Raw genomic sequence first — 11,826 nt, forward strand, 5'->3', positions numbered from 1 at the left:
AAAATAAAAAACCATTTTTATGATAAAATTAACATTTGTATTGAAAAATATGACAGTTAAAATTACATTGTTTTCTTATGTACAGTCATTATAGGTATTACTGAATAATATATGTAGCAGGGCGTAATATGGTTAGGAGGAGGAGGCACTTGCAAATGTTTGCTTCAACTATATATAGGGTGACAATATATATAATATGGCTTAACTTGGCTCTATGAAAATACCCCAAATTTGTATACATATAGTTATATATAATATATTATGATATAATAAATTAATAACCAATGGGTATATAATATATTATGTTGTGAATTTTTGTATTTTATCCGCAACGCTTTTATGTTTATACTTTGAAAACTATATAGGTACATCAGTAAATCAGTTGCAAGGGAGGTGGTGTTAGACGAATAATAAATTACGGTATGACTACAAACTCTTGGTTATACTGCAGTTCCGGCGTCATTATAATATATAGGAAACTATATATGGTAATATTTAATCTCTTTACTGAATTATTTTGTAAGTTGCAGGTACCTATAAAATTGTATAATTATATTATATTTTATATACGAGTATTTTAACCATTCGTGTTGATTATCTAAACCTAAACTATGATGATCGACGAGTGCAATTTGTATTGGGTGTACCTCACAGTGCTTACACCACGCTCATTTAGATATTTATACGTATATTTTTAAAACAATTATTTTATTTTTTTATAAATATGGCTTCAAGGTTATTAGCCTGAAAAATTCTTCTCCTAAATAACTTAAAGTAAATAAAACAGAAGATTGCATCATCACAGTTCACTCTTTAAACAGCACAAAACATACGACATTAATTTTTAATAAGATTAAATATTACATGATAAATATACTAGTTTTAAGGCCACAATTGTTTAATAATATCATAATGGTACTTAAAATATAATATATAATAATATATATTATTTTTTTTGTTTGACTTTCACCGAGAGTTTTTGGTATGGTAGCCGGTAGGTGGCATAATGTTGAGCGGTGGCGGTGGCGATTACGGCAAAATGAAGCCGGACTCAATTTTACCGCCACCGCCAAGACAAAAGAATTTTACCGCCACCGCTGCAGTGTGTATATTCTATAAAAATTCTTAGTGTAGTATATTTACTCTAGCCATATGTATTTAAGTATATTGTATATAGATTACTTTAAAAATTTATTATATATAATATATATAATATATAAAACTATACCTACATAGTTTAATATATATACATAATACAACCTTATATTTAGATATATAGGTATCAGTATAAATAAAGTATTTAAAATGATAATATTGTATAATTATATTTATTTGAATAAGGACTTAGTATTTGATATGATTGTAAGTTGTATTAAAATACAATTTAAAATTATTGTATTTTACTATAACTCTTATTACAATAAATCACAATCATATAGATAAAATTCCGGGTTGAATTGACAATAATCTTGTTAGTATAGAGCCGTCAATATATTACTATCATATTGATAATATTAATGTTAATCATACACATCTTGTAATTTCAACAATGTTTATTATCAATTTTAAAGTCAGTATTGTACTATTGACAATTATAAAGTTTCCAACACAAGATTGGTGTTATAAAATTCGTCTGTTGGATAATGGTAAAGAATATTGTAAGTATTGCAAAATAAAATATTTATTAAATTATTGTATACAAGTTATACAATCTGGGATAGAGTGCCCCACCAGGAAACATGGGAATTTTCTGGGTTGGGTTTACTTAATTAATGAGTAGCGAGTAGCCAGTTGTTCAGATACAGACAATTTGTAAATTTGTATGGTGATAATTTGGGTGTTTTGTTTTGTAGTTGGTTGAAATTAAAAATAAATGTTAGTTTAAACATATTAAAAATACCTACCTACTCACAATTAGAAATAATATACTTATAGGTATTATACAGAATATTTAGATCCACTTCCCCAATGTAGCCATATATATAAAATAAATTTAAAATACTTCCTAAAGGTATGTCTAACATAATTTAGGCATCTATATTATTTTAAATAATCATTTAGATAATTTCAATAAAGCATGGTATAAGCAGAGGTTGAAGTGGGAAAAAATTCCAGAGGGGACTAATGTTTCCAAAAAGTTTTAAGCGTTCCATATATAATTTTATGTATAATGTCTAATGTATAAAATCCTAATTTGTTAAAGGGGACGCTTATTAACCGCCGTCAGAGGTAAGGGGACTGAGTCCTCCTGCGCCCCCCCCCCCCCCCACTTTAACCCCTGGGTATAAGAAAATTGATTATGTTAAATCTGCAACTGAAAGTAAAATGGTCCTAAGAGTTCAAAAAAAATCTAAAGTTAATTTTATATACCAGACTCGGAAAGTGAAATTGAAGGCAAGTATTTATTATTAAAATTAAAATTCTTTTATGTATTTATAGTATTTGCAGTGCCGCAACTACCGCCGGTGCAGGCGGTGCAAGGCACCGCCTGATGGGCCTCTAATGTATGTATGGGGGGCCTCGGATTTTACCATTTCCATAATACTATAATACTATGAAACAATTGTAAAATCACATATAAGATTTCAATCATTTTGAATTTTGTTGTTTTGTGTATATAAATACCATTTCATTGGATCAACAATAGTTCAATACATATGTAATTATCATTTATTACTATGAATAGTCATATGGCTATTGCTTACTTATTAACAGTCCGGTATAAATCTATTTTAATAACAGAACGGCACAGTTATCAATATTGTTATTGTACGATAAAGAATAATGATAGTATTATACATTGATACTTCACTCCATGGCTGACGCATCATTTATCGATATATTTAGAATTTAGCTCGCCGTTCAGTACAGTAACTGTTGTCAATATTGGATTACAGCAACAGCTTGCGCGACGTATTACTCGTATTAGTCGAATACTAGTATTAATATTATAATTATCCAGGCGCTGAGTCGTTATTACTTATTTGTAATTTTTCTTGGTTATTTTTTAAAAAAAAATGTCATCAAGAACATTTGAAAGTGGTGCATCAAAAAGGCGTCGAAAAAGAGAACAAACAAATGAAATTAAAAAATATCACGGATCATTGAATATATATTTATTTAATTCAAGTAAGTGTAGTTATAAAATATGTACCTATTCGTCCTATTCACAAAATCATATTTTTTCAAAGCTAGTTGGTTACTAGTTGGTTTTAATTTTTTTCATTCATACTAACTTTGTAAATTAACTACCTAGCTAGTTGAATTAATTATTAAATATTTAAATATCTATGTAAAATAATCTAAGATAACTCATTAAAATCTTACATAGGTACCTAGTTATTTCATTATTTGTTAGTTTTTATATTAAAGTAACTTAACTTTAACTAGGTAGGTAGTTGAAACACTTGAAACAGATGACCAACTTTATGTTTTCTATTAGTCCAAGTATTATTGTATTAAGTACCTATTTAAAAATATTCAGAATTGTTATAATTGTTGTCTGTTGTTTTCAAGAATATGTTGAGATTAAATTGGTTCAAGTATATTAAATTATTTCTAATATTATCCTGTTGAAATATGTTGAATTTCCATATCTTATTCTATAAGCTTTAATTTTACAAAATTGTATGAATTTATGATTTATGATTATAATGGCATAATTAATATAAAAATGTATTCCTAGTTTCCTAAAAAACTTACATTTAGTGGTATTAGATTTGTAGGAGCTTTTGATGTTTATAAGTTCATAAAATTAACTTACTATATTATGTATGCTTACATAGATATGGACGACGTTGCTAATCCCAAAGAAAGTGACATGCAAAAGGTTGATGTCGATGCAGTTAAAATCAATGATGATGGCAATGACATAAATAACATTGACCAAGCTCATGACAAAGGTTAATAGTAAATTGTTTTAGTACATTTTTATAAAATGCAGACAACTAGTAAAATTTTCCATAGCATTTGTGGGAGCTTTAAGCTTTTGATGTTTATAAGTTTATAACCATTTATAATTATTATTATTTTATGTTTATAAATTAGTTAATATATAGCTTAACTTACTTTATGTATGCTTACATAGATATGGACGATGTTGCTAATCCCAAAGAAAGTGACATGCAAAGGGTTGACGTTGATGCAGTTAAATTCAATAGTGATGGCAATGAAAATAATTTTGTATTGAGTTATAATGATATTAGTGATGTTGAAACTAATAGCTCAGGTAGGTATTTACTATTTTAGTACCTATAATCTATAATATAGTATACATATATTACCATATAACAATACAATATTTAATATAGGCTCAATACTTCAATTTAATGGTTTATCAAATAATCCATATATTTAATATTATCTATCAAATAACAATAGTAATCTTATGATGTGTAGTAGGTAAACTAGTAATTCACAGTGTAGTCATTGATTTGACCTGATCAAAAAATTTATTATGTAGAGTTTGGTGTTTATATTAGCATATCATTTTTTTCAGACATAGACTTAGATTTAAATGCTGCATTTCCAACAGACCGTGGTAAGTTTCCAGAAACAATTTATAATGCACATTTAAAAAGAAAAATTATATTGTTTGGACCATGCAAACCGAACATAAAATTTCCAGAAAATACAGTTACTAATTTTGATGACATTAATGTCAAACAACGCACATTTTCTACGCAATATTATTTTGTTATGAGCCCAACTGGTATTAAAATACCCAGATCATGGTTGTGCTATTCAGTTGATCTGAACAGAGTTTATTGTGAAACTTGTTGGCTATTTGCAGACAGAAACTATCCTAAATTTAATTTAAATTGGATAAATGGCTTGAATGATTGGCAGCATTTGTCACAGAAAATTAAAGCACATGAAATATCTATTCAACACATTAATGCTGTCAAAGTCCGAATCCTTTGGGTAAAAAATCAGACCATTGATAAACAACTCGAAGAGCACATTTCATTAGAAGCAAAATATTGGAGAGATGTTCTTACCCGAATTATTAAGATCATATTATTTTTGACATCGGGAAATACCGCTCTTCGTGGTAACGAGGGAAAATCAGGTACTAGTAGAGAGGATGAAGGGAATTTTTTGCGTACAGTCAGATTAGTAGCTGATTTTGATCCAGTTTTAAACAAACTTTTGAGTGACGAAGAAACTCGAGTTAAGTACTTGAGTTGGAAGGTTCAAAATGAAATCATTGATTTATTAGCAACAAGCATGAGAAAAATTATATGTGACGAAATTCGATATAGTCAATGTTACACAATTATTATGGATTCCACCCAGGACATTTCAAAAACAGATCAGGTTAGTTTCATACTGCGTTATGCAGTAGTGAACTATGCTGACTGTACGTTTGAAATAAAAGAATCATTTTTAGGATTTTTTACATTGAACCACCATGGAGCAGAAGCTCATGTAAATTTAATTAAATATATACTTAATATGTTTAATTTAGAATTGAGCAAATGTCGAGGACAAGGCTATGATGGCGCAGCCGTCATGAGTGGTAGCCATTCAGGTGTACAAAAAAGAATCAGTGATATAATTCCTAGTGCATCCTATGTTCACTGCAATGCACATAACTTAAATTTAGTTTTATGTGATTTGGCTAAAAGTACACCAAAAGTGTCACAATTTTTTGATACTCTACAAGATATATTCTTATTTTATAGTAAATCAGCACCTAGATGGGCATCATTAGCTCTAGGGGATTCTGTTGCTAAAATTGTTTTAAAGAAGGTATGTACTACCAGATGGGAGGCTAAGCATAAAGCTGTGTATGCTCTGAAAACTAGATTCATAGATGTATTAAAGTCACTATCCAATTTATCTTTAACAAGTCTCAAAACTGATGAAAAATTAAAAGCAAGCTCATTGAAGAAAAAAATTGAATCTTATGAATTTGTCTTATTATTAACTATTTGGGAAAATATATTGAGAAGTTTTAATCTAGTATCTAAAAAATTACAATCCTCCGATATTCATCTTCATAATGCATGTAATTATTTGAAAGAGGCTACATCTAGTATTACAAATTTAAGAGACAAATATGAAGAATTTGTTAATTCATCAAATACTGTATGTAAAGGATGGGGCATACCAATTCAATCTACTGTCCGACGCCGTATTTATTCAAAACAATTTTTTGACGATGTTGATGGTGATAGAAGACTTGACATTACCAGTGAAAACTTCAGAGTATTAGTTTTTTTACCTATAATTGATACAGCAATTGTTCAACTTAGAGAAAGATTCAACAGTTTATATGAAGTAACCAATAGGTTTAACTTTTTGCTACCTCAAAACATTGTAATGTTTACTGAAAACGATATTATTAAAGCATCATATGATTTTCAATTATTTTACAAAGATGACATAAGTAGTGACATAACAAGACAAATATTATGCATAAAAAATATGTTTAATACTCTAAAAACAAAACATGATATTAAAGAACTATTGCAGTGTATTTTGGACAATGATATAGCTTCTACTTATTATGATATACTGTCTGCATGTATCATTTTCATAACATTACCAGTTACTGTGGCCACTGCTGAGCATTCATTTTTGAAGTTAAAAATTATTAAGAACTATTTAAGAAATTCAATATCACAGGATCGTCTTACAAATATCAGTATTTTAAATATTGAAAGAAATCGTACAAAAGAATTAGTTGTTAGTAAATTAATTGATGATTTTGCCAATAAAAAAGCAAGAAAACATAATTTCTTAATTTAATTTTATATATTATATCTGTGTTAGTACAAAGTTTTGTTAATATAATGATTATAAGTGCAAAGTACGTTTATATTTTTTCTAATTATTCAGTGGTTTTTCCTATTTGAATGTACTTCAAGGATTCATTCATTTGTATCTACCTATCTCCAATTTTACCAACTTTATCTGTCAAGGAATTAACTGACTAATTTAAATATTTAATTTCTAAGATAAAAAGTAAAAAAGATGTATGAAACTTATAAATGTAATAAATGTAGCTATAATAAGTGGATTTATTTTATTATTAGTATTTACTATTTTTTTAATCAAATATTTAAGATCTAATATTATAATTTATAATGATATATTATTTGAATGTTATAGTTATTATGCTATAGTTGTTATAGTCAAGTGTAGTGACTAGTTAGACATTTTTTTATTATACAAGTTGCAATTACCAAAGAAAAATGACAAGGGGGTAGGACACTTTTATTGGATACATGAACTCTCACAATGCCTGTATCCTGTTTGGCATTGTTTATGTCTACAGTTTAATTTCAGGGGAGGGGGGCTGACATTTTATACATCAATGTGAGCTAAGGGCTTGGTTTACACACAATTAAAATAAGTTTTTTTTTTTTTGGGGGGGGGGGGCTAATGGTATATTTAGTGGCTAAGCCCCCCCCCCCCTATTTCCGCCAATGCTACGATAAAAACTAAAAGGGCCTCCAAAATATTCTTGAACCGGGGCCTCAAAATTGTAATTGCGGCACTGAATATTTGAATTGTTAGTCTAAAAGTAAATTTCATAGATTTAATGTTTAATGTTTTTTTAATATACCCCAAATAAATTGTTATAAAGATCAAAAATTAATTTATTAATTAAAAAAAAAAAATTGTACCAATCTATCATATTATATGGTTGATTAAATAATTAATATTTTAGCATTATGGATCAGCAGTTACTACAAGTAAATCCAACAGCGAGCCACAGTTAAGCACAGATTATACTTCCTTACCATTTTTGAATGGTAAACATTATTTGCTGTTTAATATTTTCCATTTATCAGCTTAAAATTTATATTGAAAAATAATTAACATTTTTCTTTACTATAATTATTAGAAGTTACTATGTCTAGTATAATGGGAACGAATTCTTAAACTGGAAGACAGAATTTGTCAGAACATATATATCTAGATTTAAGTTTCTGTGACCATTTCCCTATGCAAAATGCTAATATGTTTTTAGAAGTTGAACAATTGATTAGAAACGATGAATTATTTAAAGATAAACTAGTATGAACATTTATATATTATATACTTCAGTTTAAGTATAGTTCAAAGTTTCTCTTACATAATGGATAATGTTAAATTATTTGTATAGGAGTATTTTATAAAGAACATTGGAGGGTGTAATTTGAAAAATTACGTTAAAAGAACATTAGGAAAACTTTTCACTGATAATTATACAACTCAATGTACATTGACTGGAAGAGGCAAAGGTGTTATAACTAAAATTGGCGATTCTGAGGTTCTCAAAACCATAAAAAGTAAAAAAATCTATTTAATTAAATGATGGTATGTAATTGATGCATTTAAAATTTTGTTTTACTAATTACTAACAGAAGTAATTAAAGAAGTCATCTGCACCATGATGATAAAAGATGTAGTATCAGATTCAGAGATTGAAACTATTGTGGCAGATTGGTTTAGATACTCAAACACAAGAGTTTTTAGGTCATCAAAATCTATAAAATATGGTTAATAACTAAATCTACCCGTAAATGTATTTTGAATTGTTTTTCATTTAATCATATTAATATTAAATTATCAGTGTTAGTACACAATTTTAAGTACACCCGTAGCATTGGGTAGTAAATGCTATCCTTTTTTTTATCCATAAAATAATATTTATTATGTATGATAATTTATATTATGCAAAATTTTGATATTTCTTAATAAAGTTAATAGTATTTTAGTTAATGCGTTTAACTTATTTTAGTCAACTACTCGAAAGAAGAAAAGTTTGGGAGATATTACATCTGGACATTTTAAGAAAATTCTCAATTTGGAAAAGAAGAAAACTCCTAAAATACAATTACAATTCAATTGTACTACAAATCTACTGAATACAATGAATACTTAAAGTAATAAAGAAATCAATCATACTGTAATAAATACTCAAGTACCAATACTTCCTAATATTGTTTTATGTGATGTGCAATATGGCTCAAATACATATTTTTCAGCCAATAGTAATTTAAATCCAAACATATCTGATGATATTCAATTACCCTACTTAAAACAAAAGCCAAACATTGATATAAAAGATAAACTGCGACACTGGGTTATAAAACATAAAATATCTCATAATGCTACTAACTCTATTCTTGGTATTTTAAAATGTGAAGGCTTAAATGTTCCAGTAGACGTGCGCACTTTAATGAAAACACCTACAACACCACAAGAAATAGTTGTAATGGGCCATGGTTCATACATTCATTGTGGTATAAAAAATATGTTAGTTCCAGTACTGAAAAAATATTTTAATATAAAAGTTAGGTATTAATGTAGATGATCTCCCAATTTCAAATAGTTCTAAAAGCCAACTTTGGCCTATTTTAATATCAGTTATTAATTGTCCATCAATAAATAAATATGTACTTCCAGTAGGGATTTTTCATGGAACAAGAAAACCAACACCCTTTCATGAATTGTTTCAACCATTTGTAGATGATTTTTGTGAAATTTTACAAAATGGTTTGTTTGTGAACAATAGATTATTTAAATTTAAAGTAAGACACATAATCTGTCATACTCCGGCCAAACATTTTTTTGTTGAATGTACGAGCACATAATGCTTATTTTGGGTGTTCGTCTTGTACTCAAGAAGGTGAATACATTCAACATAGAATGACTTTTCCTGAAATTGATGCCGCTCTCAGAACAAATGACACATTTCGCTATAAAGTTCATGAGGAATACCATAAGGGTGACAGTCCTCTTGAATTCTTACCTATAGATATTGTGAACGATGTATGCCTTAATTATATGCACCTTGTATGTATAGGAATTACAAAACGTCTAATTACTTTATGGGTTAAAGGAAAGAAAAATGTTAGACTTATTGAAGAACATATGTTAAATATATCAAAAACTATTCTAGCTCTTAGACCCTATGTACCATCAGAATTTAGTCCCAAACCATGGGTATTAGAAGACATAGATTACTGGAAAGCTACTGAGTTAAGGTTTTTCCTACTTTATTCTGGTCAAGTAGTCTTAAAAGGAAAATTAAAAAAATCTTTCTATACACATTTCATGTTATTAGTTTCTGGTGTTAAACTATTAATAAGTAATTTTACATACCAAACTCACAATGAATTGGCTGAAACATTTTTTAAAACATTTATTACTCAATATTCAACTTTATATGGAGATCACTTAATATCATATAACGTACACAGTTTATTGCATCTCCCCATGTTTGTTAAAATGCACGGTCCACTCGACAACTTCAGTTGTTTTAAGTACAAAAATTATTTACAGGAAATTAAATTCTCAATCAAATCTTCTAAATATTGTCTTCAAGAAGTTTTTAATAGGATTAGTGAAAAACAAAAATTGTTTTTGATAGATCCACTAGAATTACAGTATTCTGTATTATGTGAAAGAGAAATAGAAAATCGTACATCTTCAATATATTTCAATATAACGGTCAAGCTTTACAAAACAATTCTGTTAAATGATTTAGGCATGAAAATAAATATTAATAAAGAATGTGATACATATGTAAGCTTAATAAATAACTATATCGTCAAAGTGAAACATATAATGCAATCAGACCCTAATAAGTCCAATATCAAATTAATTGTGCAAAGATTATTAAAATGTAGTCCATTTTATACAACCTCTCTTATTGATTCTTCAGTTTTGGGTTCATTTATAATAGATTTAAAAATTTCATAATGTTTTTCAATATATCTTAATGAAATAAAAATAAATGTTTTATGATTATTGTTACTACAGATAAAGCAATTATTATAGAACTTACACATTCCTTTTTTGAAAAATAATTACAATGAAAACTAGTTTTTTTTCTAATAATGTGAGCATTTTTATTTCTATTTATTATATATCCAAATTAATATTTAAATTAGTTATTGTCTTTTATGGAAATAAAACAAGTTTATATGTTAATGCATTTGCTCATATTTAATTGAAAACGATTGTGATTTTACCTATAATATTAAAATATATTTAATTATATCTTTATATCATAAATTATTATACATAATGTTGTATTTATTCATTTACATTTCAAAGTTTTAAACTAATTAAAAAATTTAAAATTTGTATACAAATTGTTCATAGTTGTATAAATTGGTGCTAATATCAAAATATTATTATGTTTTGTGTGTATTTGTAATTAATATAAGTATTAAAATTTATATAGGTTAAAATTAAAATTTATATAGAATGTACTATGTAATTGAATAACAAATTTAATATAATTAAAACACAATATGTAATTATAAATGAGATTTTAAATGTTGCATAAATTTATTTTTATTATATTGTACTTATTATAAGTTTCCCTTATAACAAATATTGTGAAAAATTTATTTTATACGATTTATAAATATATTAATTATTACCTATATCGATTTTTATGTGTATTAATATTGTTATTGTTATTTATTAATCTCACCTATATAGTTTATGTATGTAAATAATTTATTGTTAAATATTTATGCAAATAAATAAAAAAATATGATACTTGATTTGAGCTTTTAATTTTTTAGTATTTTTTTTCAATTTGTAATTATCTTTATAAGTGCAATTGGACCGACCTTCAACTTGTGTGGGAGGGAGGTTCTTTACAATATAATAATATTTATCCTATTGGATTTATACAGGAATATTTTGTGTGGGTAAAGAAAAGTAAACATTATCTGTAATATTGCATGGCTATTGAGATGTAATATTGCATGGTTGTTGAGTATGTAATATTCAATCAACAATTCACCTTAATATCTCTATTAAATTTCAATGAAATATAAAATGAATGTATTTTTAAAATGTTACTAG

At 26.9% G+C, this 11,826-nt stretch overlaps 2 protein-coding genes across 2 annotated transcripts; both read left to right on the forward strand.

The window, feature by feature from the left end:
* The first annotated feature begins 3,584 nt into the window (after positions 1 to 3,584).
* Positions 3,585 to 7,374, forward strand: LOC149060420 (zinc finger MYM-type protein 1-like). The gene is made up of 3 exons (XM_089217264.1): positions 3,585 to 3,902; positions 4,088 to 4,228; positions 4,499 to 7,374. Exons 1-3 carry the CDS (start codon positions 3,770 to 3,772, stop codon positions 6,754 to 6,756), a joined length of 2,532 nt encoding a protein of 843 aa, XP_089073390.1. The 5' UTR covers positions 3,585 to 3,769; the 3' UTR covers positions 6,757 to 7,374.
* Positions 7,375 to 7,414: 40 nt separating this feature from the next.
* Positions 7,415 to 10,964, forward strand: LOC149060421 (uncharacterized). Its single transcript, XM_089217265.1, has 2 exons — positions 7,415 to 7,766; positions 7,859 to 10,964. Exon 2 carries the CDS (start codon positions 9,649 to 9,651, stop codon positions 10,702 to 10,704), a length of 1,056 nt encoding a protein of 351 aa, XP_089073391.1. The 5' UTR covers positions 7,415 to 7,766; positions 7,859 to 9,648; the 3' UTR covers positions 10,705 to 10,964.
* Positions 10,965 to 11,826: the final 862 nt, after the last annotated feature.

The sequence above is a fragment of the Diuraphis noxia genome, unplaced genomic scaffold, assembly GCF_037042655.1.
Source record: "Diuraphis noxia isolate RWA-SAM2 unplaced genomic scaffold, SU_Dnox_SAM2 contig0001, whole genome shotgun sequence".
Taxonomy (NCBI): domain Eukaryota; kingdom Metazoa; phylum Arthropoda; class Insecta; order Hemiptera; family Aphididae; genus Diuraphis; species Diuraphis noxia.